The 27,686-nt window shown below is 36.8% G+C and overlaps 2 protein-coding genes across 4 annotated transcripts in view; one reads left to right on the top strand and one right to left on the bottom strand.

The window, feature by feature from the left end:
- Positions 1–27,686, bottom strand: part of LOC121126096 (uncharacterized) — a 52,039-nt gene that overhangs the window by 18,713 nt on the left and 5,640 nt on the right. The gene's annotated exons all lie outside the window — the stretch shown is intronic.
- Positions 1,789–21,701, top strand: LOC139906539 (uncharacterized). 2 transcript variants are annotated; one of them, XM_071891596.1, is made up of 2 exons: positions 1,789–10,927; positions 10,975–21,701. In XM_071891596.1, the coding sequence occupies exon 2, from the start codon at positions 13,753–13,755 to the stop codon at positions 14,866–14,868; it is 1,116 nt and encodes a 371-aa protein (XP_071747697.1). In that variant the 5' UTR covers positions 1,789–10,927; positions 10,975–13,752; the 3' UTR covers positions 14,869–21,701. Both variants share the same exon structure in this region; 1 of them encodes a protein (XP_071747697.1).

The raw sequence follows: 27,686 nt of genomic DNA, 5'->3' as shown, positions 1-27,686 counted from the left end.
GAAATTAAAATTATTTATGAGCTCTTCAGCTTTATATATTAGCTTGTTTCTAAATGATTGAGACAGGTTCGTTTGAAGGGACAGGTGAAGAGAGTTACAAAATTCAACCAGCATAGATTTTCTCATAAATTTTATTTTGGAAAAACATTCCATAGTTATTCAGAGATTCAATAGCTAATACTTACATAGCACATTTGAATATGCTTCTCCATTCGTTGCTGAACATGGAGATTCACAATTTTTGCTTGTACTTTTTGATACGCTATGAACTGGGCAACGCAGTTCCATACCAACCTCACTATCGTTTATCTTTATGCTTGCCGTAGTCGTACAACCATCTTTCAGTGGGCTGGTGAGATCCTGGATGTCACTTTTAAGCTCAAGAATGTTGTCTCATCAGGACGTCCCCAGGAGACAAGGACATCCAACAACATCGGCCAAGTCAATTACTTGTTCAAGAACAAACTCCGATTGAGTGTTGGAGGGGTCTCAATGAAGCTTTCCTTCCCACCGAAAGTGGTTTTTAGAGTCCTGACGAATGATATCCGCTGCAAAAACATCCTCAGCGCGTGGGTACTAAATGATCTCTCTCTGGTTAACAAGGATGAGCGATTGAAGTGCTATAGGGCCCTGAATAAGCTCTTTTAGGACCACGAGAAACAGTTTTTGGAGTCCAACTGTTTGTACAGGACGAATCCTGGTTCTTCTGAGACAGGTGCAAGTGGAGGGATGTCTAGGTGCACCCAAGGACATGCGACCATCGGCTGCTCTACCAATGCAGAAAACGAGAAAGATGATGATCCTGATGGACTTTACTTGTGAACCCATGCAATTTTAGGTTCAAGCCTTGCCAAGAAATAGTTTATATGGTACATAGATCAATTGTATATAAGATTTCTGACTCTAAAATAACAAAATGATTCTAGCTAGTGCAAAAAAGAATAAACCTAAAGTGAATTCTTCTGGTCTTATCAATCTGTGATGTCCATCCCAACAATTGGAATTAAGTGAATCTACGTAGTTGTAAAGGAATGAAAAAAATTGTACTGTAAGGTTACTACTTGAACATTAATTGTTTCCTTATTTGACAACTCGTTCAAGTCCATCTATACAGAGACGAAAAAATGATATCATCTAAAATCTTATCTCTAAAAGTAGCTCAATATGACAAGCAAATTGTAGGTAATTTCCTACTATTATGGAAAATCTCCTATCCATAATTTTTTTTTTCAGGATCTTCAACAATAGCAAGCAATAGTATTTTATATTATGGAATCGCCATAGCTCATGGACAGCAAGCTCGAGAGTTATTCTCTTGAACTTGATGTGTGTAGAGAAATAAATATACTCTATATATATGGATTTCACCCAAAGGATTCCTCGATCAGGCGGAGTAAATGTGATACTATAATGTTTACTTATACTTAATCAGTGCAACTCCATCTAACCAATTAAAGGAACATAGTACTTTATATTCCAAGAAATATATCATAATCATTGTTACTCCTCCAACAGAAATTGCATAGTACATGCATCAACTGACAATATCTATGCCTCTAAAATAACTAAGTGATCCTAATTATGTCAAACAAACAAAAAACAAATTATAAGTGAATTCTTCATCGTCTTATCAATCTGTGATGTCCAAACCAACAAAAATGTAGATGATATGCAAACAAAGACATTATGGAGAAATCTCCCCGCTATATAACTTCATCTAGATGATCTTCAACACCAGCAATTCACCAGTATTCATATTACATATTTTATACTTTATACAATTTGGGTGTGCTAAGGGGTTTGCATGAGAAAATCCGTCAAAAACGGCCAGAATTTTGAAAGAAAAACTCGGTGCATTGTAGTGAGAGGTTTTTGCTTGATAAGTAATCACTTGTAATTATGCATTAAATTTTGATTGATCATGAGGTATATATCTTTTTTGTAGGGTCATTTCTTTTAAAAATTGGCCATTCAAATAAATTTGTTTGTAGTGTTGTTTTTTTTGTTGCCAATATTGACTCTGACCGAAGTTGTTTTAAGTAATTAAAAGTCACTATAAATTGGCGCAGTCGGTAGGATTCGAGGACAGTTATAGTAAATTAAATTAGCAAATCAAAATTATCCTTGAAAGAGATAATTCCACAAAGAATTATAATCAATGGCCTAAAAAAGAAAATATAATTAGTATTCGCTGTAGTAGAAACTTGCGAAAACTTATCACAAAGTAAGAGAGGATATGAACCTTTCATTTGCTTAAGTTGTAGCATTTCTGTAACTCACATATTAATAGTTAAATTTTTTCTAAAAATTTATTATCCAGAAATGAATACTCTAACCATCAACTCTGCAAGTAACAATGATACCAACCCTACACAAACCTCTTCTCCCCAGAGGACGGAAACTTTTCCTGCTTATGAAATCCATGGCGACTTTCATGCTTGGCAGACTCAAGCATTGATCATCCTGAGATTTGAAGGGGTTGATGACAAGCATACGGTAGGACTGGTCAAGACTATTGTCAGGTCCCTGGACGAGACTACAGCATTCAGGACGCAAGGGTCAATAGAGAACATGCTTCAAAGCTTGATGAAAAATGGAAACCCTTGGGAAAAGATAGATTCGCTTGAAGAGTTCATGGGACAAATTGACCGTCAATTCAATAAGATTGGGCAAGGGATCAGCCTCGTATAGAATTGGAAACATGTATTGAAAGCGACAAGGAAGACCTGCAAATGTTGTGACAGTTTGTCAGTCTTTGGACAACTGCATAACGCAACAATTACAATATTCAGATGAAACCTTCATAAACTCCCTCCTCAGTGGTATCAAGGATCGAAAAGTCGCTGAGCAGGGATATATCAAACTGGAAGCAACCCCAAATCTCACGTATAATCAATTTCTCAATATAGCCACAACAATTGAGAATGGAATTAGACGTGGGGATATAGAATACAGGAAGAAAATGGGAGTTGGAAACAGGGATCTGATAGGTGTAATGAGAGTTGAGAAAAAAAATGGAAACTTGCAGGAATAAAAACTACAGAGGACACCCAAGGAGGAGGGCGCCAACAGGAAGGTAAGGGACACCGACTTTGTAAACAAGGTGAAGAAGATGGTTGAGGATCACCCTACCAGGTCCATGAAGGCCATGGCGAGGGATCTGGGCTGCCATGAGAAAACAATAAGGAACTGTGTATCTGAGGATTTAAGGTGCAGGAGCTACAAGATGCAGTTGGGCCAGATCTTGACCCAGAAGGCAAAGATGAACTGATGAAGTCAACAAAATTGCTCAACAAGCTCAAGCACCCACCCAAAGCAGCTCGAGATGCAGTGGTTTTTCTCTGATGAAAATAATTTCTGTCAAGATCAGACGGTCAACAAGCAGTACAACAGGTGGATAGCCACCTGCACCAGCCATGTGAGGAAGGTAATGAAGACCAAGTTCCCTGCAATGGTCATGGTGTTCGGGGTGGTCAGCAGTGAAGGTCATGTTATGCCTCCCCACATGTTTGAAATGGGTCTAAAGGTCAATACCAGGGAACCTTACCGAGATAAAAACCTATACTTCGATGGTATATCAACACCCTGGTCAACAAGGCCCTTTATACTGAAAAATCTAGGTTTACCTTACATATTGTCATGTAACTCCCTACAAGAAATTGGGAGTGACATTTTTTTATGTCGAGAAATAACTGCCAGGATTGGTCCCTGCAGAACAGAAGTGAAATTGACTACACATCTGGACTAATATGAAACAATTGACACCTTCAACGCACTTATTATGAGCAATAATAAGGATGGGAGTAATAACTCAAGAACCACTTTATATTCCAGCGAAAATACACTCATGGTAGAAGTCGTTGCTCCTTCGTTACACCTCAATTAGCAAAAAGAATTAGTATGGTATTGTAGTATCACCAACAGGATGTAATATGGATAATAATGTCAATGATAGTTGTTATTGTATATATGTGTGTATTAGATTTACTCTATCATAGACTATTATTTTTGATGATAAATGATGTGGGAAGCTGGTTTATTGCTGAGTTGTATAACTAGATATGACACGTATAGGAAGAGTAATCATTAAGGCCAATCATCACATGCTGGGAGCATGTGATGAGGAGAATTGGAAAGTTCTAGAACAACTAGAATTAGACCCCAAACCCCAAATATGTTATTATATATGTGGGAGTTCAATCGCCAGATTAACTCCAAAGCAATAAGTAATCATTCTTATTATCAACCTAAACTCCAAACAACAACTTAAGGTAAGCCTAACAGTTATCCCATTGATCAGAGCGGTGTTCTCATTTGACTCCCACTAAATTGTATCCTAAGAAGGAATGCTTATTAGATATTGATCTTATATAAATCCAAACTAAAAAATATAAGCTACTTTGTATTAATCTTTTCCACGATTGCTAGAAAAGGACACTACACTAGGTACAATTGAAACACAGGAATCTCAAAGGCTATATCTTATACCAGGGGTTCCCAAAGTGGGGGTCGCGAGACACAGATGTGGGGTCGCGAAATGCATTCCAAAAAACAAATACAATTTTTTTTTTTGTATAACATATACATATGAGTTGATATTAGAGTTAAACCATGCAATTGTAGCCGAGCGTTTAGTTGTTGTATTGAATAAGGCCTCAGCCTAAAGAAGACACAGGAGACATAGCAGCCGTTTAGTACAGCACATCCTTCCAGTAAAACCCCTCTTCAAAATAAGAGTCACTAAATAAAATAGCTTACACATTTCCCATCAGTTTTTTTCTTTTTTCTCCCCTTTTTTTCCTCCACAAAAAGAACATTTCCTTTTTTTTATCTTATGACACAGGTTAGAGACAGTTACATTTACAGCAGCACCAGTCACACGGTAGCTGGCCAAAACTCTTTTGGAAAGCAGCTGAAAATTATTGACAGTCACAATGAAACGTTGGTTAAAGTGGAGGTAGAGATGCAAGCGGAGCAGGAGAGTTCAGCAGAGGTAGAGAGCAGACAAGCATCCCCGTCCTCAAGTGCGTCGATCTTCGGCAGAGGTGGAGACCTCTGTGGCAATATACATCACCAGTCTGAGCAGCACACCAAGGATCGAAAATATCGAGAGGAATTTATCCAGTATGGATTTACATGTGTCATTATCAACGAACGACAACATCCCTAATGTGTGATATGCACTGAGGTACTTGCACATGAGAGCCTCAAGCCGGCAAAAATGCTCGGACACTTGAAAACCAAGCATCCCTCACTCACTGCTAAACCATCCGATTTTTTCTGCAGAAAGGAGCGAGAGGTAAGAGACCAAAAGCAAGTCCTTACCAGCCAAACAAGAATCCCAGGCAAAGCTCAAAGGGCCTCATATGAGGTGGCATATTTAATTGCACAGGCTAAAAAGCCACACACAATTGGCGAAACCTTAATTAAACCTGCTGCTATAGCTATGAGTCAGGCCATGCATGGGGATAAATTAGCCCGTGAGCTGGAATCGGTGCCGCTGTCAAACGGGACTATTGCCCGGAGCATCACAGATATGGCCCAGGACATAATGTGCCAGCTGGTGGACAGAATAAAACGAGGAAAATATGCTTTACAACTAGATGAATCGACAGATATATCCAACTCTGCCCAGCTGCTTGTTTTTGTCAGATACAGCTTTGACGGAAAACTAAATGAGGACATGCTGTTTTGCTCGCCGCTGGAGGGAATGTGCACAGGTGAAAAGCTTGACAGCAAACTAAAAGAAGAGGGACTATTTTGGGAAAATTGCATCGGTGTGTGTGCGGACGGGGCTGGAACGATGCTGGGAAAAAAGAAAGGACTGAAAGCGAGAGTATTACAAGTGGCGCCGCACATAAATTTCACACATTGCATGATTCACAGGGAATCGCTTGCCAGCAAAATGCTTGAACCAGACCTTAAACATGTTCTCGAGACTGCGGTTAAAATGGTAAACTACATAAAAACACGTCCACTCAATGTTAGACTGTTTGCCTCTCTGTGTAACGAACTGGGATCAGAGCATGAGGGCCTGCAGTTCCATACCAAAGTCCGATGGCTCTCGCGGGGAAATGTGCTCAGCCGCCTGTATAAACTGCGGGACGAGGTGCGCCTTTTTCTGATGGAGCATGGATCCCAGCTCACCGACCACCTTAATGACCCTGCATGGATAACAAGGCTGGCATATTTGTCTTGCATATTTGAAAAATTAAATGGACTTAATCTGGCACTGCAAGGTGAAAACACTAACATCTTGTCAATGAATGACAAAATCTGCGCATTCAAGAGGAAACTCAAGTGCTGGTCAGGGCAAGTGAGAATGGGGAGTCTCGATATGTTTTCTGAGCTGGACGAATTCATCGAGGAAAATGCACTGAGTGTCAAAACTGTGCAGAAGTTCATCACAGCGCACCTTCAGTCTCTCCTGGAACACTTCAACAAGTATTTTCCAGAGGAAACTGCTCCAGAGAAATATGACTGGATAAGATCACCATTCACCGTTACGAGGGCTTATCATCTCACATCCGACCTGGAGGACGCATTGGTTGAACTGTCAAGTGACAGAACCTTACAGGCAGCATTTAACACCAAGACGCTGGCGGAGTTTTGGATTTCGGTCGAGAGGGAATACCCACAGCTATCCAAGGCCGCTATGCATCTCCTGATTCCATTTGGCTCTACTTACTTGTGCGAAAAAACGTTCTCAGCACTGACCTACATAAAAAATAAATACAGATCGCAGCTAAACGTGGAGGAGGATCTACGAGTGGCCGTCTCTAAAATAAAGCCCAGAATGGACTTGCTCTGCTCCAAGAATATTGCCCACCCATCTCATTAGGTGTGTTTAAGAAATGTAAATAATAGGCTAAAATAAGTATCCCTAATAAGTAAAGTTTTTGCACATGCAGCAATAAGGTGTCTGTTGCACGTTATAAGCGCACAGATCCTGTGTTTTTCTCAGACAAGACTTACCTGCGCACTTGTTTATAATTGTATGTTCACTCAGCCCTGCTGTTTAAAGTTTCCCTGTATTCTGGTTGTATTTTATTTCTCAAATTACTATAAAATAATTTCATCTCTGTAAGGCTGTTGTTATTTTGTGTTGTATTAATGCCCGTTTTGCATAGGCCAGGGGTAAGCAACCTTTACTATCGAAAGAGCCGTTTTGCCCCCTCTTCCCCCAAATCAAATTTGTCTGGAGCCGCAAATCATATTTGATAACACAGCTTATAAAGTTTTATATATAGTTATACTATATATATTAAAACTATAGTTTGTTGGAATTATTAAAGTATAGAACTGTTGAATTTTTTTTAGCTATTTTTACCTGTGACAACAAAGGAAAATACCAAACTCGTCTGAAGAGGAGAAAAAAATACACCTGCAAGTATAGGCCTATTTTGAAATAAATTGCTACCCATATATGTGTGTATATGTATGAAATGTATAAAATAAGAAGCACTCTATTTTGAAATAAATAATATTATATAGCTGCAGCCTAATAGCTTAAAAAGATATATTTTAGTTGACGAAATATTAAAACTAAACGTGAGAGCAGGTTGGACTGGAGGCGGACACAGAAACTCGGTACAAACCACCAGTAGCTTCTGCTCTGTTCAAGAAGCTGTGGCACTGATCTCTGAGCAGCTGTGACCAGAGAGACTCTGTGTTTTCACTGTTTCAACTGTTAAGAAGCAGTCAGTCACTGATTGGCTGCTTCACGTGAACGAGCTCTGATCTCACTATGTGCGTCTCTCTGGTCGAGTGAGCGGGGCCCCGTGGCCTGTGTGTGCGCGCGCTGTCTGGGAGAACAGACACGCACAAGCACGCACGCACGCATAGTGCATGTGCGCGTGGCTGTGCGCAACATTATAATCCACTTCCAGTGTTGTTGGGGGTCGCCAGTCTCTGGCACCGTTATTTTGGGGGTCGCAAGCTGAAAAGTTTGGGAACCCCTGTCTTATACGACTGAAAAATGGTCGTCCTTGGCATCGCAATAGGAGATTCATCCGTTTGGATTCCACAGAAGGGAACACGTGAATTTCATTTCATATACCTTAGATTTATATTTTGTAATCATTGTCCTGGGGAAAGAGGGGTTGTTATATATCTTCATAGCTGTAAGTTTGGTGACCTATGTATAAATGTTCCCTGTGTATTTTTTGTATAATACTATATTAATATGAGATTCATTCTGTATTCTACTCGTGTAGAATAAAGTATATATATAAACTCCATATCCTCATATATCTCATATCCATGTATATCATAGCTTCCAAGCAAATTGTTACCGTAGTCGACATAAACATCGTTTTTTGAAAATTTGTCTTACTGTAGTGTGTCTCTATTGTTGAAGGGAGTGTCGGAGAAGTGAAAAATGCACAAAGAAATTAAATTAATCATTGGTAAAGAAAACAAAATTTTTGAAGATGTGGAAGATCCAAGAACTATTTCAACAACAAATCAATCATAAAATCACGACTCGTAGTTAGATAATTTTTTAAGAACATGACAATGAGATCCGAAACTACAATGAGCAAAGTTGCTGAATCGAGTTTAGCAAGCTTAAATCTGCCAGGTAGTCAGCCAATTTGGTTCTGGGCCAAGTTGGGTGGTATGCGGTTTCTAGGGTTAGCAGACACTGGAAACCGGGCACTCGATATTATTGACGAGGAATTATGGAGGAGGTCAAATACTTGCAAGGACCTGGAAAAGTCGGACATTGTAGTGGGTTGGGTAGGGGATAATAAGTGAGATATTATGGGTATTCCTACTGAACTGGTTGAAATCATGGTGGAAAATTTAGAAGAACCATGGAAGATAAACCCCCTAGTAGTTCGTGGGCTAGGGGTGCCATTTATACTATCACTGAAAACTATGAGACAGCTGCCCATATCATTAGAATTAGGTGAGGATATCATTGTTGGGGTTGGGACTAGCGGAACAGAAATTCGGTTAACATAATATCTGGGTTCTGACGAGGCAATGGAACTTGTCTCCACTTTAACGTTAATTGACTGTGAAGAAGTTGCTGAGGTAATTATTACTGAGAAGACGGTAATTCCCGTAGAGAAAACGGTAATAATTGAGGCTACAGCCAAAGGGTACAAGGTAACTGATGACGGCACATCAGATATTGTATGGTTTACAGCAACTGAAGAAAATTGGAAAATAAATCTTGAGTCATAATTAACAAAAGTGAGGATCACGAGGCGGGGCGATAGTCGAGTAAAATTAGTCATTTCAATTGTTGAAGAAGAACCCTGGCAGATAGCTCCAGGAAGAAAATTAGTAACTAACGGACGATTGAAGGGTTACACCCCAACTCATGAAAATTTGTTAGCATCAATGGAAATGGAGAAAATCTGCTCTCCATCTGAAGAACTTGAAAAATTAGACCCTAATATTAATTATTCACTAGTACTAGATAAATTGTTCCAATATATTGGAAAACCTATTAAAAGAGTAGCTATAATGAAATTAATATTATGTTTTGGGGGGAGAGTTCGAAAGAATGATTATCTGAGCGGTAATGAACGGGGACTAGTAGAAGAGTTATTATATAGATTTTATGGTATATTATCAAAAGACTCCTCCAATGTAGGCCGCCCGGAAATATTATAGTTTGCGGTGGATACTAGTGAAAATGAACCGGTGAAGGCGAAGGTTAGACCTATGAATGCAGCTGTGAAAGAAAGTTTTAAAGAACAACTTCAACAGTGGATTGAAGAAGGAATAATTGAACCGACCATAAGTGAATTGGGATCAGCGTTAGTTCCTGTAAAAAAGAAAGACAGAACATGGAGATTTGCTAAGGATTATAGAGATTTGAATAGTATAACTAAATCTGATGCATATCCTATTGCTCATTCCATAGAATTGTTAACAGATCCACAAATTGGTAAGGCAAAGTACTTCGTTTCAGTGGATATGGCTGGGGCATAGTTTGCAGTACCTGTGAAAGAAGAGGATCAGAACAAGTTAACAATTGTTTCCCCATTTGGGACTTATAAATTTCTTCAGATGCCTTTTGGACCCAAGAATGCGTGCGGGACATATGCACGATTTATGCGTCAAGTTTATGGTCCACAACTAGATCGTCGAGGATTCCTCAGATTTTTTGATGACAATCTCATCTTAGGATGTACGTTCATGCTAACACTATGTAGATTTGCTGAATTTATGCTCAGAACTGAGAAAGCTAATCTCAGGGTAAAGGCTATGAAAACAGATTTGTTTACACCTATGATGAATTGGTTAGGACACGAGATAGGGGGAGGACATGTTGCTCAGGCTGATAGACTAATAGAAGCTGTTCAGCATTGGCCTATTCCTGCTAACAAGAGGGATCTCCAAACCTTCTTGGGCAAGACCTCTTATTATCGTAAATTTATAGAAGCATATGCTAAATTAGCTGAACCAATTGCAAAACTTCTCCGCAAAGATATAGAATGGTAGTGGGCTAAGATCGAAGATGACCCCCATGACCCCGCGACCGAAGCATTTAATGAATTAAAGAAAAGGTTGCAGGTAAAACCATTATTAAATACCCCAGACTTTTCAAAAGAATTTATTGTAGAAACAGATGCTTCAAATTTTGCCATTGGCGCCGTGTTAACACAAATAGGGGATGATGGTAAAGAACATACAATTGCGTACGGTATCAAGTCCCTTAATCAATCACCAAGAAATTATTCTGCAACGAAGAAGGAATTGCTAGCTGTAGTCGAGTTTGTAGAACAATTTAAGTATTTTATAATGGGGAGAAAGTTTGAAATCAGGACTGATCATCAACCTTTACAATGGTTCATGAAATCAGTTGCGCTTACTAGAATGTTACACAGATGGAAGGAGAGGCTTATGGAATATGAATTCGAAATTAAGTATAAGCCTGGGAAAAGAAATCAGAATGCTGATTCTTTGAGTAGAAGACCCGACCATGAAGAAGGTGTAATGGAAGAAAGTAAAAAGCCAAATGAATATGATTTCAAATTAATGAAAGCTATAGGCAAACCCATTGCAAATGTTGCTGCGGTAACAACTCGACGCATGAAAAAAGAATTTGATCAGGAACAAGAAAGGATCAAGGTAATAGAGCAAGAGATGATTGAGGTAAAAGATAAGGGAAAATAAATCAATGAAAATGAAATTGATGATATCTCAACAGATAAATTTATAAAACTAGATTTTTATAGGAAACAAAGTAATGATACTTGTATAAAATATATTAAGGGTTTGTTAATGAAAAACAAAACGGTTGAGGAAATTAAAGCACAAGGTAATAAATTATTGTCGCGGGAAATTAAAACTTATCTGAGAATATATAATCAATTACATTTAATTGATGGTAAATTATATATGAAGGATAAGGAAAATGGAAATATGAGAATTTGTGTACCGGAAAAAGATATACGTACAGTTATTGCGACTGTACATGTACATCCTTTATCAGTGCATCCTGGAATGAAAAAGTCAAAATTGTTAGCTAAACAATATTTCTATTGGACAAGTATAGATAGAAATATTGTAGATGAAATAAAAGGTTGCGAGGTCTGTGTTTGTGCAAAGGAAAGGAAACAAATACCATTGGAAAAAATGGGACAAACTTCTAAAGCCATCAATGAAAGATTCCTTGTATTTTACATGGATTTGATGGGTCCGATGTACAACGTTTATGCCAGTGCTCCTAAGTATTTAATGACAATCACTGATGCATGTACTAAATTTCCAGAAGAGTTCCCCTTGAAGGAACCTACAGTTGAAAATATTTATAAGATATTATTAACTGAATTCTTCCCAAGGTATGGAACGGGTATGAAATTAGTAACAGACAGGGGTTCACAATTTATTTCCAAATTAATGCTACAGGTGTGCGATGAGGTAGGGGTTATTAAAGCAGAAACTCAAGCTTATCAACCTCATACTAACCCGGTTGAAAGATTAAATAGGGATATTGGACAAGCTATTAGAACATTAATGGTCCAAGAAAATATCCCTGATAATAATTGGCATAAATGCCTAGGGGGGAGCCTTGGCTCAAATAAGGTTCCTAATTGTACCGAGGTTAGGTTATTCACAATTTTTCTTACCCACTGGATCACATCCAGTGGTTCCTGCAGTTCAATTAGATTCAAATATGGAAAATGCTCCTACATCAGTTAATGAACTGGTAAATACAGTTACTGATGCGTTAGAAAAGGTTAGAGTCCAACAATTTGAAAGTCATTTAAAGAATAGAGAGGCTTATAATAAAAAAGTAGTCCAACAGGTAATTAATGTTGACGATGAGGTCTTTTTGTGGGCACCACAAACTGACAAGAATCGTAAAATAGCTACTTATCAAAATGGACCATTTAAGGTTCTAAAAGTAATAAACGACAGAATGGTCGAGATTAGAACAAACAAGGGTCCTAAAAAAGTAGCTAAGGACAGACTACAGGTAATATCGGGAAAATATATTTCTAAAGAATTGATTCCCTTTAATACACCTCTCTATCGAACAGAAAGAAATGGACCTTCAGACTCTAGGCAAACGGAAGAGAGAAAAAGTAATAATTTGGATCGAGTAATTCAATTTTCATATCCTGATTCTCCTGAAATTCAAGCACTTACTAAGATTTCTACATCTGTAAGTAATAAAGACATACAAGATCTTCCAAAAAAGAGGGTGATGAGGAGGAGAATATAAAACAAGAGGATAAAAATGAAAATGGTAATATGGATGAACTCGAGGGGGCATATATGAGTGAAGCAGGAGCGGAAGAAATAAGAAAAGAAGTGGAGAATATGGAAGAATCGCCCAATATGATGCAATGATCTGTTGAGAAAAATAATAAAAAACGTAAAGCAATGCCTGATTATAAACAGAAGTCAAAGAAATTATTAAGTACCACCTTTGATGAACTAGCTGTGTTGCTAGATGGGAAAACTCGCCCCAAGTCACTTAAAAGGAAACCAGTCAGCCCACACGCACCAGGTAAAAAAGAATCGCGTAGAGAGTAAAGAAATGAAGAGAGCAAGGTGGACTGGAGTGAAGAAGAGGAACAGACTGAAAGAGAGCTAGAAGATACAATTAATATATCTTCTACAGATGTTCCACAAGACAAAGAGGGCGAGGAAAATAGTTTTCCTTAAAAGGAATAAGTAATAAATATTTAATTGGGATTTGAACTTAAAAAAGAAAAGAATTAAATATGAAGTTACTTGTTTAATTATTGTCACTTGCTTTTGTGTTTGAAGTTCTTCAAGTTAATTCAGAAAGTGAAATTATAATGGAAGGGAAGAACTCGTCAATTCTATTCGAGGAAATGGGTAGAGTATGGGAACTTTTGTACAATTGATTAGGTTAGCGAAGAATTACCAATGTTTAAAGTCAACAGAAGAATTGAAAACGTCCTGTGGAGTATGCATGCTACAATTTAATATAAGAACATTGTGCGTATTCCCAAGTCATTGACAAATGCTCTACAGCAAAGAATATAATATATCCGTACACACATGAATGAAGTAATGATGTTATGCGGATATAATAATGACGGAAAGACTAAAAGGCAAGTGATAGTGGGCCTCGGAGTATTGGGAGGCTGATTGCTTCAGGGATTGTTCACAAAGTTCTTCTCAAGTGATGATCACTCAAGGTATGAATCAGAGATATAGGATACCTTAGCACAGCAAGAAGAAGAACTAAGGGCAATCCGGGGAGTAATAAGAAACTTAGCCACAAAGTATGATATCCTTAAGAATGTCACAATGATGCTTCACAATCAGCTACAAGAAGTAGAAAGAGTTGAAACAATGATAATGGTGTTGACGACAATCTCAGAGCAGATCAACAAATGGATCACGGGAATACAGGCTGGTATGACCGGGAGATTAACACCAGACTTGTTATCAATCAATGATGTGGGGAAGATCTTGGATATGATAAAAGAAAGAAATCATGATGGATCAATCAGTACAGTTGAAAGTGAGAGTATTGGGAATTTTTACTCTCTGCCTGTGCAACTGGAAAGAACGGCAAAGGGATTAGATGTGGTGGTTCCATTACCCTTATATTACACAGATAATCTATACAAATTATATAAGTATAGGGAACTCCCGATGACAATAGAAGAAGGAGTTCGGATGTCATATCGATCACCAATAGGAAAGTATTTAGTGATTGATAACATAAAGGGTATTTATAAAGAAATTGAAACAGATGAATTAGTGGACTGTATTCATATTGAAGATATTCGTCTGTGTCCACATTTAAGGTTGTTCAGAATTGGACAAATTTTTTGTTTGCCTGCATTGATTCATGGTAACTTTAAATTGGCTAAGGGATTATGTGACATAATGTTACATAAATCGGATGACGTGTTTGTGTCGCAAATCAACGATGGAAAAATATTCGTGGATGTGCAGAAGACACAAAGGATCAAAGCATCATGTACAAGTGGTTCAGGTAGGACAATAAAACGTCGAGAAGCACTTGGGTCCGGACAATGGATGATCACATTGCAGAATGACTGCAATGTTAGGATTGGTGAAAGACCAGTGACAAGTAAGATCAAGATGAGGGGCATGGAAATGATGATTCTGGATGAGGTGGAAGATGTTATTGAGGATTTAAACCTCCATGGAAGCTGGGATTATGGTAATGGACAATCAAGCCTCAAGGACAAGCTGGAATTATTGAAAGAACCTCAGAAAGCTATATCTATAGACAAGTTGAGAATAATGGCAAGAACTGCCAGGATTGAAGAAAATCGTTTTTGGATATACGGTATAGTGGGTATTGAAACTTTACTAATCATTATATTTTCAGGATTATTTGAGACGTTGCTCTGTAAGGTACGAGCTACGAGAGCTGTACAGGAGTGAGTTAAATCCTGAAGGGACGTATGTTGGGAAAGAAAGACAAGGTCGTCTTTTCCTTAAGGAGCAAGCATCTGTAGTAGCACCAACGGGAGGTAATATGGATAATAATGTCAATGATAGTTGTTATTGTATAAATGTGTGCATTAGATTTATTCTATCATGCACTATTATTTATATTATGTTTGATGATAAATGATGTGGGAAGCTGGTTTATTGCTGAGTTGTATAACTAGATATGACACGTATAGGATGAGTAATCATCAAGGCCAATCATCACATGCTCCCAGCATGTGATGAGGAAAGTTGGAAAGAACTAGAACAACTAGCATTAGACCCAAAACCGTCTATAAATATATATTATTATGTATGTGGGAGTGCAATCGCCAGATTAATTTCAAAGCAATAAGTAATAAATAAGTGCAGTGTAAGACGTACTACGTAATTCTTATTATCAACCTAAACTCCAAACAACAACTTAAGGTAGGCCTAACAGTTATCCCATTGATCAGAGCGGTGTTCTCATTTGACTCCCACTAAATTGTATCCTAAGAAGGAATGCTTATTAGATATTGATCTTATATAAATCCAAGCTAAAAAATATAAGTAAACTTTGTAGTAGCCTTTTCCACGATTGCTAGAGAAGGACACTACACTAGCAGTATATATACGGGCAGTAACAGATGTGTGCAATGCATTAGCAAATTCCTTGGTCTCTCCACAATAGAAAACCTACATCTTAAACGGACGCTGACACAAATTCATGATATTGCCACATGCTTTTTATATTTGGGATAATATGGATGGGACAACGTCTATGTCATCGGTAAACAATGGCAACCCCTATTACATTACTTCTCCAAACAAGATACGTCCACTGTAACAGATTGCTTAAACATTTTACAAAGTAAATGACAAATAAGAAAAACTACAAATACAGATAGACCTAACATAAGAAATGCAGCTATAGACTTAATCAAATCCATATAACCATATCTTTACACCATCGATAGTATAATCAATAACATAGATGACGAAGAACATACTTGGTTATATAAAACAGTGATCCTGGGGAATCGACAGGATCTGGACACTCTGTCTACAGTCTTGACCGACGAAACAGTAAGCAATCTAAACAATCCTACGTACCAAGAGATAAAACATTGGAATATAGTCCACACAGAGAGATACTTCCCCCCAACCCGGACCATCAAACACCCAACAGACCAACACCGAAAAAGAGATTAAATCTTTTCTTGAAAGTGGCCCAGCAAAAGAAATCTTTAGTTGGTACTTCCAAATCAATGACTGGAGTCCAACCTTCAAAAAAGGCCAACATGGACCAACACTCAAAGGACCAGCAAAATTCAGAGCATCCGAATTCGTCCTCGCCGACTACAGAAGGTACAACTTCGAAAACTGTCATATACTCTTCACTAGCAGTTTATCTACGATCAGTAGCAGAAGTGTGCAATGCATTAGCAAGTTCCTTGGTCTCTCCACAATAGAAAACCTACATCTTAAACGGACGCTGATACAAATTCATGATATTGCCACATGCTTTTTATATTTGGGAAAATATGGATGGGACAACGTCTATGTCATCGGTAAACAATGGCACCCCCTATTACATTACTTCTCCAAACAAGATACGTCCACTGTAACAGATTGCTTAAACAAGTCTCGTTCCAGCTACAAGAATCTTTTAATTAAGGAGAGTTCCTTCTACGTTAATAATATTGAAGCTACCACAGAAGAATTCGCTGATAAAACAGTTTAATTGAGTTGATTAAATGTGCTTTATTTTGTCAATTTGCTACATAAACAACTTCCTAGGTAGCATTTTGAAGAGCCCAGATTTAATCAAAAAATTGTTCAACGCTTCATCTGTTACTTATATTTTCAACTATGCGGTGATCCAAAGAATTAAGCACGATGAAAGTGCATTCTCTCTTCTAGATAAAAATAAGTGAATCTGGTTACTAGTCCCAGTATTTATTGAGCAAGATTTCATACAAAGTATTCTATGTCAATATCAGGAACTTTGTGAGGTCAAGAAATGATGAAATCTAAAGCGGAAAAAAGAATCTACAACATATCAACGAAGAGAAGCTTCTAAATTATCCTATGTGTCCTAAAAAAAAAACTTGATTTGAATATTCTTGATAACCCCCTTTAAATCCTAAAAATGCATTCCACATTTTGATTAAGATTAATGTTTGTTTATCATTGATAATGCAGAATTTTCTTACGGTGTATTAAAAGGTCTCAATTTAAGGGAATATATAAAAAAATATGCTCAAATTTATCGTATTTGGTTATTCATGAATTTTTGATGATGTTTCAACACTATTATTAATCAACTGACTTTATTAATTTTTTTTGTTCTTGGTACTATATTTGAACAAGAAAAAAATTGGTGGCTATCCCATTCTATAGCTACTCTTGTGTCGATCATTAGTAAAAACACATGATTCTTCGCAATATGAAATACCTACAATCACGCAACCTCGTACATTTCTTATACCGCAATATGAAGATACAAGTACACACCTTATTCAAGATAATGAAAAGGAAGAGCATTCATCTTTCTGACACTCGGTTGTACTACCTGTTATTTACAATGGCCGAACAGCATTAATCCTCTCAGAAAAAAACCTCTTATAAATATGGATATCGTAAACGGTGATTTTGGTAACCTAAAACAAATGCTATACCAAATCGGAGAGGGCATTTAATCAACCTATACAGTCATATTTCAAGAAAAAACAATGAAAAATGGCTACTACAATAACAAGGTACACTGACAAGAAAAAGTTTACAAAAAAAAAATCCGTCATTTTCATCAACGTTTATGACTTTATCAATAGTTTTTACTTTAACCCGATGAAAATTATTATGAAACAAATAGATCCATAAAATATTTTTTTAATTATTTGTCTGTAAAAATCAGAATGTTTTGGCCAGGCTTAATTTCATATTTAATGTTTCCCTCTGGCAAGTATGAGAGATTGGTAGTGAATTCCTTCAGAATGGTTATCATTATACCCATAAGACAAAGATTAATTGGAAGGAAGTTTGTTTTTCAACGACCCATAACTTCTAAACTTTACAAAAACCTATTCGAAAAGATAGAAAGAAGCCTATCACATCTTATCTGTGATGCAATGGCTAGCTCAATCTCGTGATTTGAACCCAATAGACCTATTGTGGGAAAACCTAGACAGAATAGTACAGAAAAAGTGCACCAGGAGTAAGTGGAACATTTTGAAGAATGATTGGAATGATATCACATCTGCTTATCTTGAAAAACTAACAGCAAGAATGCCAAAAGTCTGTAAAGCAGCTATAGTTGCAAAGGGAGGATTTTCTACAAATGAATGTTTATACCACTATTTAACCTTAATTGTTCTTCATTTTAATAACCTAATTAATATGTTACCTGATGATAAAGTCATAGGTAGTTAGACAAATAAGTAAAATTCCTTTTTTTCCAAACTATTTAATAATATTTATCACAGCTCGAGGCAAGTTTTAACTATCTCCATGTAGCTATGTGATTCAGTGCTAGTTCCGATGAATTTGATATTAGTTCAGTACTCAAAGGTGTAGAAAATGCCAAGAAAATTATTGATAATACCACCATCGGCGCTCCAAATTTCAATATAATGTTTGAAAGACTAATTCTGTTCCTTTTAAAATGCTAGAAACCACTCGTTCATTGTATCGAAAAGGAAACTTGAAGTTTGGACTAATGTAAAAAGAAGAAAACCAGCGCACCCTGTAGAAGATTTAACCCCTACGTCGTTAGAGAAGACAATGGCGAAAGAGTCGAAAGCACTACATTAATATATTTTATAAATTGAGAGACGGAATTGGATTCGATACGTCCAAAGGAATGGATTTTGGAGAACATGTACGATTTTAACCCAAATTACTAGACTTACTTAATATGATTTAAAAAGATACGGAGTGTACCATCAATATTGGAAAATCTGTACTAAACTACAGGATACATCACGATGCTCTCTCTTTCAACGATATGAAAATCAATTGAAGACCAGATTAAAGCACGAAGTTACGCATTAGGTATAAATCATATCAATGAAATATTCATATCAGAATGTAACCCCTTTTACGATATACATCATAAACAGAATATTTTACATTTAAAAAAAGAAGGAATAATGAAACTTTAAAGGCTTTTGACAATTCCAATCAAAATCAACATAGAACATGTAATGATTACTCCGCCCAACCGCTACATCACCATTCGAAAGGATAAAAGCGGAACCATTTATCAAATATTCGAAGAACATTAACTTAATTCCTACATAGAAATACAGATGTTATTTATTGTTTCACAAATAACAAGATTCTTATTTTTCTTTCGTTGTGTTAAGATGTGTGTAACTCCCTGTTATAAATATTTAATTTTTATTTGGTGTTTATTACTCAAATACGGATTGGATCTTCTTATCCTATATACTGTCAAGACTCACTCTTTTACGTGTCTACTATTTTTTTGTCTCACTATTTGTGCTAATTCATAAGGATCTTTTTAGATGAAATACTAAATTATCAGAGATTAGACGATGGCTAAATGACAATATAACAATAAAAAAAAATCGTCGTCAAAAACATGGATCAAAGAATTTGCATCAAATTTTGTAAGAAAAGTGAAATTAAGTGCTCTAAAATACTTGAAATGTTGACAGAGGCATACGGCGAAACTGTTATGAGTAAAAAAAATGTTTACAAGTGATACAAACTCTACCAAGATGGCTGAAAATAAAAGTACCAATGACGAGCCTCACTCTGGACGCCCAACCACGTCAAAAACCAATGAAAACGTGGAAGCAGTGAAGTAAAATGTTTTTGAAAACCGTCAAATCACTATCAGAGAAGTTCCGGAGGATATTGACATATCGGTTGGCTCGTGTTTTCGAACGTTTTGGCCCTGAGATGAGTGTCAGAGAAGTTTGTTCGGAAACTCCTTGCTTTTCGCCAAAAAAGACACTACTATCATGCATCAGCCACCATATTCACCGGATTTGGCCCCATCTGACTTTTTCTTGTTCCCAAAATTGAAGTGACCTATAAAAGGACCGAGATTTGCAACGATTGAAGAGATAAAGACTGCTTCACTAGAAGAGTTCAAATCTACACCAAAAGTGCTTATGAGAAGTGATTTGAGGATCGGAAAAAGCTTTAGCACAAGTGAAACCTATCTGAAGGGGACAACATCAATATTGATGAATAAAATATTTTTTTTAATGTAAATATCTTGATCTCTATCAGTGTCAAACTTGGCATAGTATTTGATTAATTGTCCCATCTCCGAACAAATGCGATCATCCAACTCTTGAACTATTCAAATCATGGGATACATCTTTCAGTTTATCAGTAAGCTCTTCATAAGACTCTTCAAAATATCCCTTATACTCTCGAAGCAGTGCAATATTTAGTTTAAACGGTGCCACCTAAATTTAAACAATGTATATTAAATATTAATATATTTACCACCACGTGGTGTTACCCAAACGATTTCAGATGATATTGCCCTATACTAATAGCGCATATTATTTATGAACATTTGTTACGTCTGTGTCTTAATAATTTATGGATTTTAAAAACAGAATTTCTTAAGGGATATTTAATCAAATATCCCTTAAGAAATATGGAGCACCCACTTCTAAGATTATTTAATTTTTTACTTTGTAAGTTAATGTAGAATTAATATTAAATGTATTTAATATCTCCTTACATGTTTTTATCTTCTTCGTCTATGTATTATAAGTACTGTGTTTTACGTGTTATAAATAGTATCGTCTTTTGTAAATATATTAGAGTATAAATAGTATCGTCTTATGAATATATCATGAGTTACATGATCTAGTGTTACATTATTCCTCCACGTGAATTCTTCTCCTCATTCTCTTGGTCATCCTGGATCTCTCCTATTATAAATAAGATTGTGTCTCTCCCTCCTCAAGACGCAACATTGGTGACGAGGATGGGATCAGGATCACGTGACCTCCCTGCTGTGGGATCGTCGGCGAAGCTAGCCCTGTTGGAGTTGGGTAGCCCTTTTTCGTCGATGGGGAGAACGCTCGTTCGTCTACGGAAGGCGGAGCAATATGGACTGTGCCTATGTTTGGGCCTCGTGGAGGAAGGAAGAGAACCTTGGTCACTTTCAAGAAGTGAAGTGTGTGTCCGGGTCAGGGACCACATAATTAAAAATGGATTTGTTCCTACGCACTTTTGGTTCTCTACTGTTCCTACTCTCCCGTTCACATCATTGGTTGATGGATGTGGAACGGTCTCTCTTGTGGATCATCCCGAGTTGGATGAGGGTACATCGAGCAAGATGTCTCCCAGGGACGAGCAGGGTGCTCGGGTCCTTAAAACCTCAACAAGGGTGAATGTTATTTCTCCCAGGGACGAGCAGGGTGCTCGGGTCCTTAAAACCTCAACAAGGGTGAATGTTATTTCTCCCAGGGACGAGCAAGGTGCTCGGGTCCTTAAAACCTTTATGAGGAGTATTGTCCTCCTTTCTCCGGTGCGCGTGCTGAGAGCACGGCACGTCTATGGAGATAAACTTTTGCGATACAAGGAAGAATGTTTTGTCCTCGCCTGGACATGGATGGAGCGGATCTATAGGCTGCTGTTCATGGAGAGGAACCTGTTTATCACCGCCATGGATTTGGTGCTTGGGGGGTGATGTTATGTATTTAATATGTCCTTTCTGGTTTTTATCTTCTTATATAAGTACTGTGTTTTACGTGTTATAAATAGTATCGTCTTATGTAAATATATCAGAGTATAGTTAGAATACACATGATCTAGTGTTACATTATTCCTCCACGTGAATTCTTCTCCTCATGTCTCTTGGTCATCCTGGATCTCTCCTATTATAAATAAGATTGTGTCTCTCCCTCGTCAAGACGCAACACTTTGGCACTCAATTGACTTTGTGATAGGTTAGCAAGAAGGAATGGCTTTGCCATTATAAAGTTCCTTGAATTTTATAAGATTTGGATGATTATCAATATGAAGTTAAACATTCTTAGAGACATGCATTTTTTCATATGCGATATAAAATTAATATTTATATACAAAAATATTATAATGAAAATACGATTTGGTCATTATACTTATCGATCTTGTTACATGTATAATCTTTTGTTTAATACAAGTATTTAATATTCATAAGAAAAACCAAAGTTAAAACTAATCTATTAAACACTGATTAGTTGAAGGAAAAGGTACAGTTGACATCGAAATGGACTTATTTTTGTGTTAATGAAGTAACACAATGAGAAAATAATAAGTAGGGGAAAAGTTCGCTAAGTTCATAACCTAAACAAGGTCCATCTTCATGAAAACAAAAATCCAGCTTTATTTATTTCCTGGCGATATGACCACCTTTAAGCTTAAACATTTTTTTATGCCCCCATCCCTTCAAACAGATTATTGACCAAAGTATCTGTATAAAAATCCCAGCTTTTGTCAGATTTTTTTTGGGAAGCCATTCTGAATTGCTGGCATTTTCATTAGATTTCCTCTTGACCAAGGCTCACAAATTTTCAATGGGGAACAAAATGTGCCAGATTTTGGTTTCCATTCTATTGACCAGTCAACAGCGGGACCTCAATCCATGTGATTTTTAATTCTGGGGCAAAGGGAGGAGCGTAGGTGATATAAGAAAAATGTATCCTCAAGTCTGTTTCATTGTCTTTAGCTGTTAACTTTTATATGCTTCATGCAAACAATACTAGAAGGTATTTTAATAATTGTTATATATGATCATAGCTATAGGTTTGTGACCTATGTATAAATCATTTTACATATATTTTGTGTATTTAATATATTAAATAAAAGTCAATCTGGATTTCTATCTGTTAGAATAAAGTAATATACATAAACTTCCATTTTCCTCATCCTTATATCCACGTATATCATTTATGGCGCAGTCGATAAACAGAACCATTCTTGGCATTAATGGAAGAACTAAAACTCTAACCTTTTTGACTTTAAAAATCAAAAGTTAAGGCATACAAAAATTTGACTCACTGTTCAATTTATGCAAGTGATGGGAAAGGTCTGAATAACTTCAGAGGAAAAATAGTGTAATCAAAGTTTCAAGATATATTTTAGATCTTTATAATCTTGACCTGGGAAAATGGAGTTGAAGTCTGAAACAAACCTAACAAGAGGATATCTTGATGTTCATGGAAAAACGGTTAATGGATGAAAAAATTATGAAGGAACTCACGAAAAAATGGAGGAATTAGTTCGTTTCAGGAATCAACATCACTGCACTTCAGGCATTATGGAGAAAGAAAAAGGATGAAAAAATTGCTTATAAGTCAACCGTATTGAGAGGAAGCATTTTGGACGTGGTGGTTGAATGGAAATACCAGTTTTGATAACTACAGGCAATTTGCAAGTTGAAGAGCAAATGAATGGGAAAAAATTAGCTAGAACTTAAGATCATTCAAATATAGAAAAAAAAAAAGGGAGAAATTAAGAGTCTCAATGGGAAAGACTTAAAGAAAACAAGTGTTATCCATTCCTGAAATTTTAGAAGAATTGAGGAAATATTTTCTCTCAATATATCGTTCTTGAAAGGTTAAAATTTATTCCTTCTGTTAAATATCTTCAAATCATTCGCTCTAAGTTTGGTGACCTATGTATAAATGTTCCGAATTAATTTTGATAATAATATATTAATAAAGACATTCTGTATTCTTCTCCTGTAGAATAAAGTATATATATAAACTAATATCCACTATATCATATGGCGCAGTCGAAAACCATGAAGACATGAAGAAAAAGAATTTGACTTTATAAAATCAAAAGTTAAGGCATACAAAGGTCATGTCAAGAAGGATGACATTAACGAACTGAAAAGTTCAAACAGAATGAAATTAGTAGAAAGCCTTCTCATCAAAAAGGCCCGTTAGGAAGATTACACGTCTTAGAGATATTTTAGAATTAATGGAGTTCAAGTATGAAACAAATGTCCTGCTTGGCAACAAATGTAGGATATCTTGATGTTCATGGAAGAAAAGAGATCGCATGGATGAAGAAATTATGAAGGAACTCACGAAAAAACGGAGGAATTAGCTGGCAAGGAGCATCAGCATCTGCCTTCAAAGGATGGAACGTGTAAAGTATATATTATGCAATTATAGTTATGCAATTCCGAAAAATTGATATCTATTGCGGAAGGGAACTATTTAGAGGAAGCATGGATTTGCATGAGTTTAAATGAATGGAAACCCAGTTTTGAAGACTACAGGCAACTAATCAGGAGTTGATAGCTAAATGTCAGGTTTTGGAAACAGCTAGCGAAATTTAAGATCATTCATGGATATAGAAATGAGGAAAATTAAGAGTCTCAATGTGGGATTAAAAAAACAAAGTGTTATCCATTCCTGAAATTTTAGAAGAAATTGAGGAAATTTTTGCTCTCAATATAACATCATTCTTGAATAAGGTTAAATTCCATTCCTTTTAAATTAAAACCATGAAGGTCAATCATTCGAGGACTTCTGATGTATTAACTGAACTGGAAATCAACCAATTAAATGAAGATGAAATAATAAAAACTATTTTAATGAAAATATCAAAGTTAAATTAATTGTGGGACTTCGGTATGAAGAAACGAGGAAAAGGACTTATGGCCAAGAAGAAAAAGAATGTACACTTCAAAAGTTATTGATAGATGTAGAGGTTGAGGAAATGAAAAGGTAAGGATGACAAAAGTTAAATTCTGCAAAACTCAACAAGATAAAAAGAGGAAAACATTCAGGAATCAATGCCTTAGTCGAAACAAAAATAGTTTTAGGAAAAAATAAGTACTTTTCCACGTTTGATGCAATTAAAGGATATTGGCAGATCCCTTTACACCATGAGAGCCAAGACTTAACAACGTTCATAACTCCGTGGGGAAGATTCAAGTTTAAAAGATGGCCAATGGGATTAAATGCAACAAGTGACGTATTCAATCTTATGATGGACCAAGCTTATGGGAAATTGCCAAATACAAAGAAGTTGGTTGATGATATTTTAAAATATGATGAGACATTTGAGCATCATGTTAAAAGTGTCAACGAATTTCTTGATCGAAGTAGGAAGTTTGGAATATCACTCAATAAAGAAAAATTTCAATTTGCTAAGCCAAAGGTTGAGTATATTGGTTATATCGTCGGAGAACATGGAATTAATATCGATCCTAGAAAAACAGAAGCTCTTTCAAAAATACCAGCTCCTCAAAACAGAACTGAGTTGAGATCGTTCATGGGAATGGTCAATCAAATGAGCGGATTTTCAAAGGAAATAGCCAACTTATCTGTCACATTGAGACCTTTATTATCCAACAAGAATGAGTACATATGGACTAAAGAACAAGATGACATATTTGAAGATGTCAAGAAGTCTTTGGTTAAATTACCTCAAAAGAGTCACTTCATGCCGAATAGAAAAACTGTTTTAGAGACTGATGCTTCTAAGAAAAAAGGTCTTGGGTATATCTTAAGACAAGAAGACAATGAAGGAAAATGGCATCTTATTGAAGCAAATTCTAGATGGTTGAGTGCAGCAGAACAGAATTATGGAATGACAACGCTTGAGATGATGGCCATATATTGGGCAACCAAAAAATTAAATGTTTATCTTCAAGGATTACCTCATTTTCATATTGAAACAGATCATCAAGCAATTGTAAATATCCTCAACAAGAAAACTTTGGACGAAATTGAGAATCCAAGACAAAAAGAAATCAAAGAAAGGACGCAAATGCGTTATAACTTCACTGTTGCTTGGAAACCAGGAAGAAAAATGTTAGCAGCTGATAATTTGTCAAGAAATCCATACTGGAATCCGAGGAAGGACGACATATTGGAGGATGTGCATACAAATGAGGTTGCAAGAAGAATATTAATAAGAGCTGTATGTGGTAAAAAAATTCAAACGGATCAGATCAAGGATCGAAGATTAAGAAAATTGAGAGACCAAGCACAAGAAGATGTTAATTATCTAAAATTGATAAATTTTATTAAAGACGGTTTTGGAAATAATATCAAAAATCTCCTGAAGAATTAAAACTCTACTGGAATTTGAGAGATAGTCTATCGATTTATGAAGGTTTGATTATCGTCAATAATAAAAGAATTGTTATACCAAGAGTATCTCGGAAAGAAATATTGGAAAACCTGCATGTATCTCATCAAGGTATAGTGAAGACTAAGCAGCGTGCCAGAGAGATAATTTATTGGCCGGGAATAGATATGGACATCGAAGATATGGTGAGAAAGTGTGAGGAGTGCCAGAAGTTATTACCAAGTTTATTAATGGAGACTCAAATCACTACAAATTGGCGCAGTCGGTAGGATTGCTATCAGTCTTGAGCAACTTTTGCTCTTGCTTTAGTTTATTTTTGTTATCGGCCGAACATCGCAAATGTAAAAGAAGATTTTGTTAACATCTCTCAGGATGTAAGTACGGTATAGGACCTAATATTTGAAAAGCATCCCGAGGAGAACAATAGTGACGTAATCTTAATGCGGTAGGGGACACGGGATGAAAAGTTCTTAGTATTCCTTTAAAGTAGAATCAATGCGAAAAATCACTGTCCACCCTTTAGTTTAGTGCAGTAAATCTATGGAGGGTAGTTAAGGAAAGTAAAAGAACACAAGGGGATAGAGATAATTAGTAGACTCATGTATCTATATATGTTTCTTTAGACTAAGCTGGGGTGAGACGAATAGTGATACGCCCATTTGATTCGCGTTTTGATTCTGAAATAAGTTTTGATTACGCTTTGAGGTCAGGATAAATAGTAAATCGCTGTCTTGCCAAATTAAGTTTTTATAAAATTACTGATTTATTAGTTTTAACAATTTAAAGGACAGAAAATGCAGGCATCAGGCGAGACATCTAAATCCATCGAGGCACAGAGCTTAACCAGGGAGCAGCTAGAATTGTATATTGGCCAACAGGACAATAATCCATCAAAACAATTTCAGGGGAACCAAAAGAGCCCCCTGAAGGTGCATGATGGTAGCACTGACTTCCATTACTGGAAAATCGGTGCTTTGTCCAAGCTGAAAGACACAGGGGTGGATGAGGTTCTTATGTGCAAATGGGTGGTGGAGGCCATGTGTGGTCCCGTGGAACAGACAGTCCGGCACATAGTAATGGACACATATTTTACCTTTGATGAGAGTTTAGGGGTCCCCCTGGAGAAAGTCCAGGGCGTAACACATATAATGGAGCAGTTAGACACCTCGATTAATAGTGTTGGGGAGAAAGAAGAGGCGATGGCGGCCTTTCAAATGAGATTGCAGAGGGCTGGGGAAGGTACTAAAAAGTATTTTTTCATATTAAGGAACCTCAGGTTTACGGCCTATGGTCCTACGAAAGACATGGACCATAGTGCCTTTAAGAAACAGTTTTTGCAGGGCCTGTTAAATAGGGTAATTGCAAAAGCTACTAGGAAAATAAATTATGACCATCCTGAGATGACGGCAGAAGAAGTGCTTCGACATGTAGGTCACTATGAGAGGGCGGATCAGGTCGATTATGTCGACCAGAAGGTATATAAGAGGGATTGGGGACGAGCTGTGCCAAGTAAAGCACCCAATGTAAATGCCCCAAAGCCCCATTACGCCATGGTTGAACCCATGGAGGTAGATGCAATAAGTCTTCCCACGCAAGGAGACCATTGCTTGGTCCACCCTCAGGGTCGTCACAAAATAAAGGATTGCTTCATAGTAAAGAAGTATAAAAGGGAGGAAGAAGAAAGACTGGGCGCT

This window comes from Lepeophtheirus salmonis, chromosome 11 (genome assembly GCF_016086655.4).
Source record: "Lepeophtheirus salmonis chromosome 11, UVic_Lsal_1.4, whole genome shotgun sequence".
In the NCBI taxonomy this organism is placed as follows: domain Eukaryota; kingdom Metazoa; phylum Arthropoda; class Copepoda; order Siphonostomatoida; family Caligidae; genus Lepeophtheirus; species Lepeophtheirus salmonis.
Note: the sequence above shows the minus strand (reverse complement) of the source record. Positions and strands in the feature narration are given on the sequence as shown.

What these genes read in the sequence shown, in the direction of transcription:
- LOC139906539 (XM_071891596.1), top strand. Translation starts at nt 13,753, where the DNA reads ATGATGCTTCACAATCAGCTACAAGAAGTAGAAAGAGTTGAAACAATG.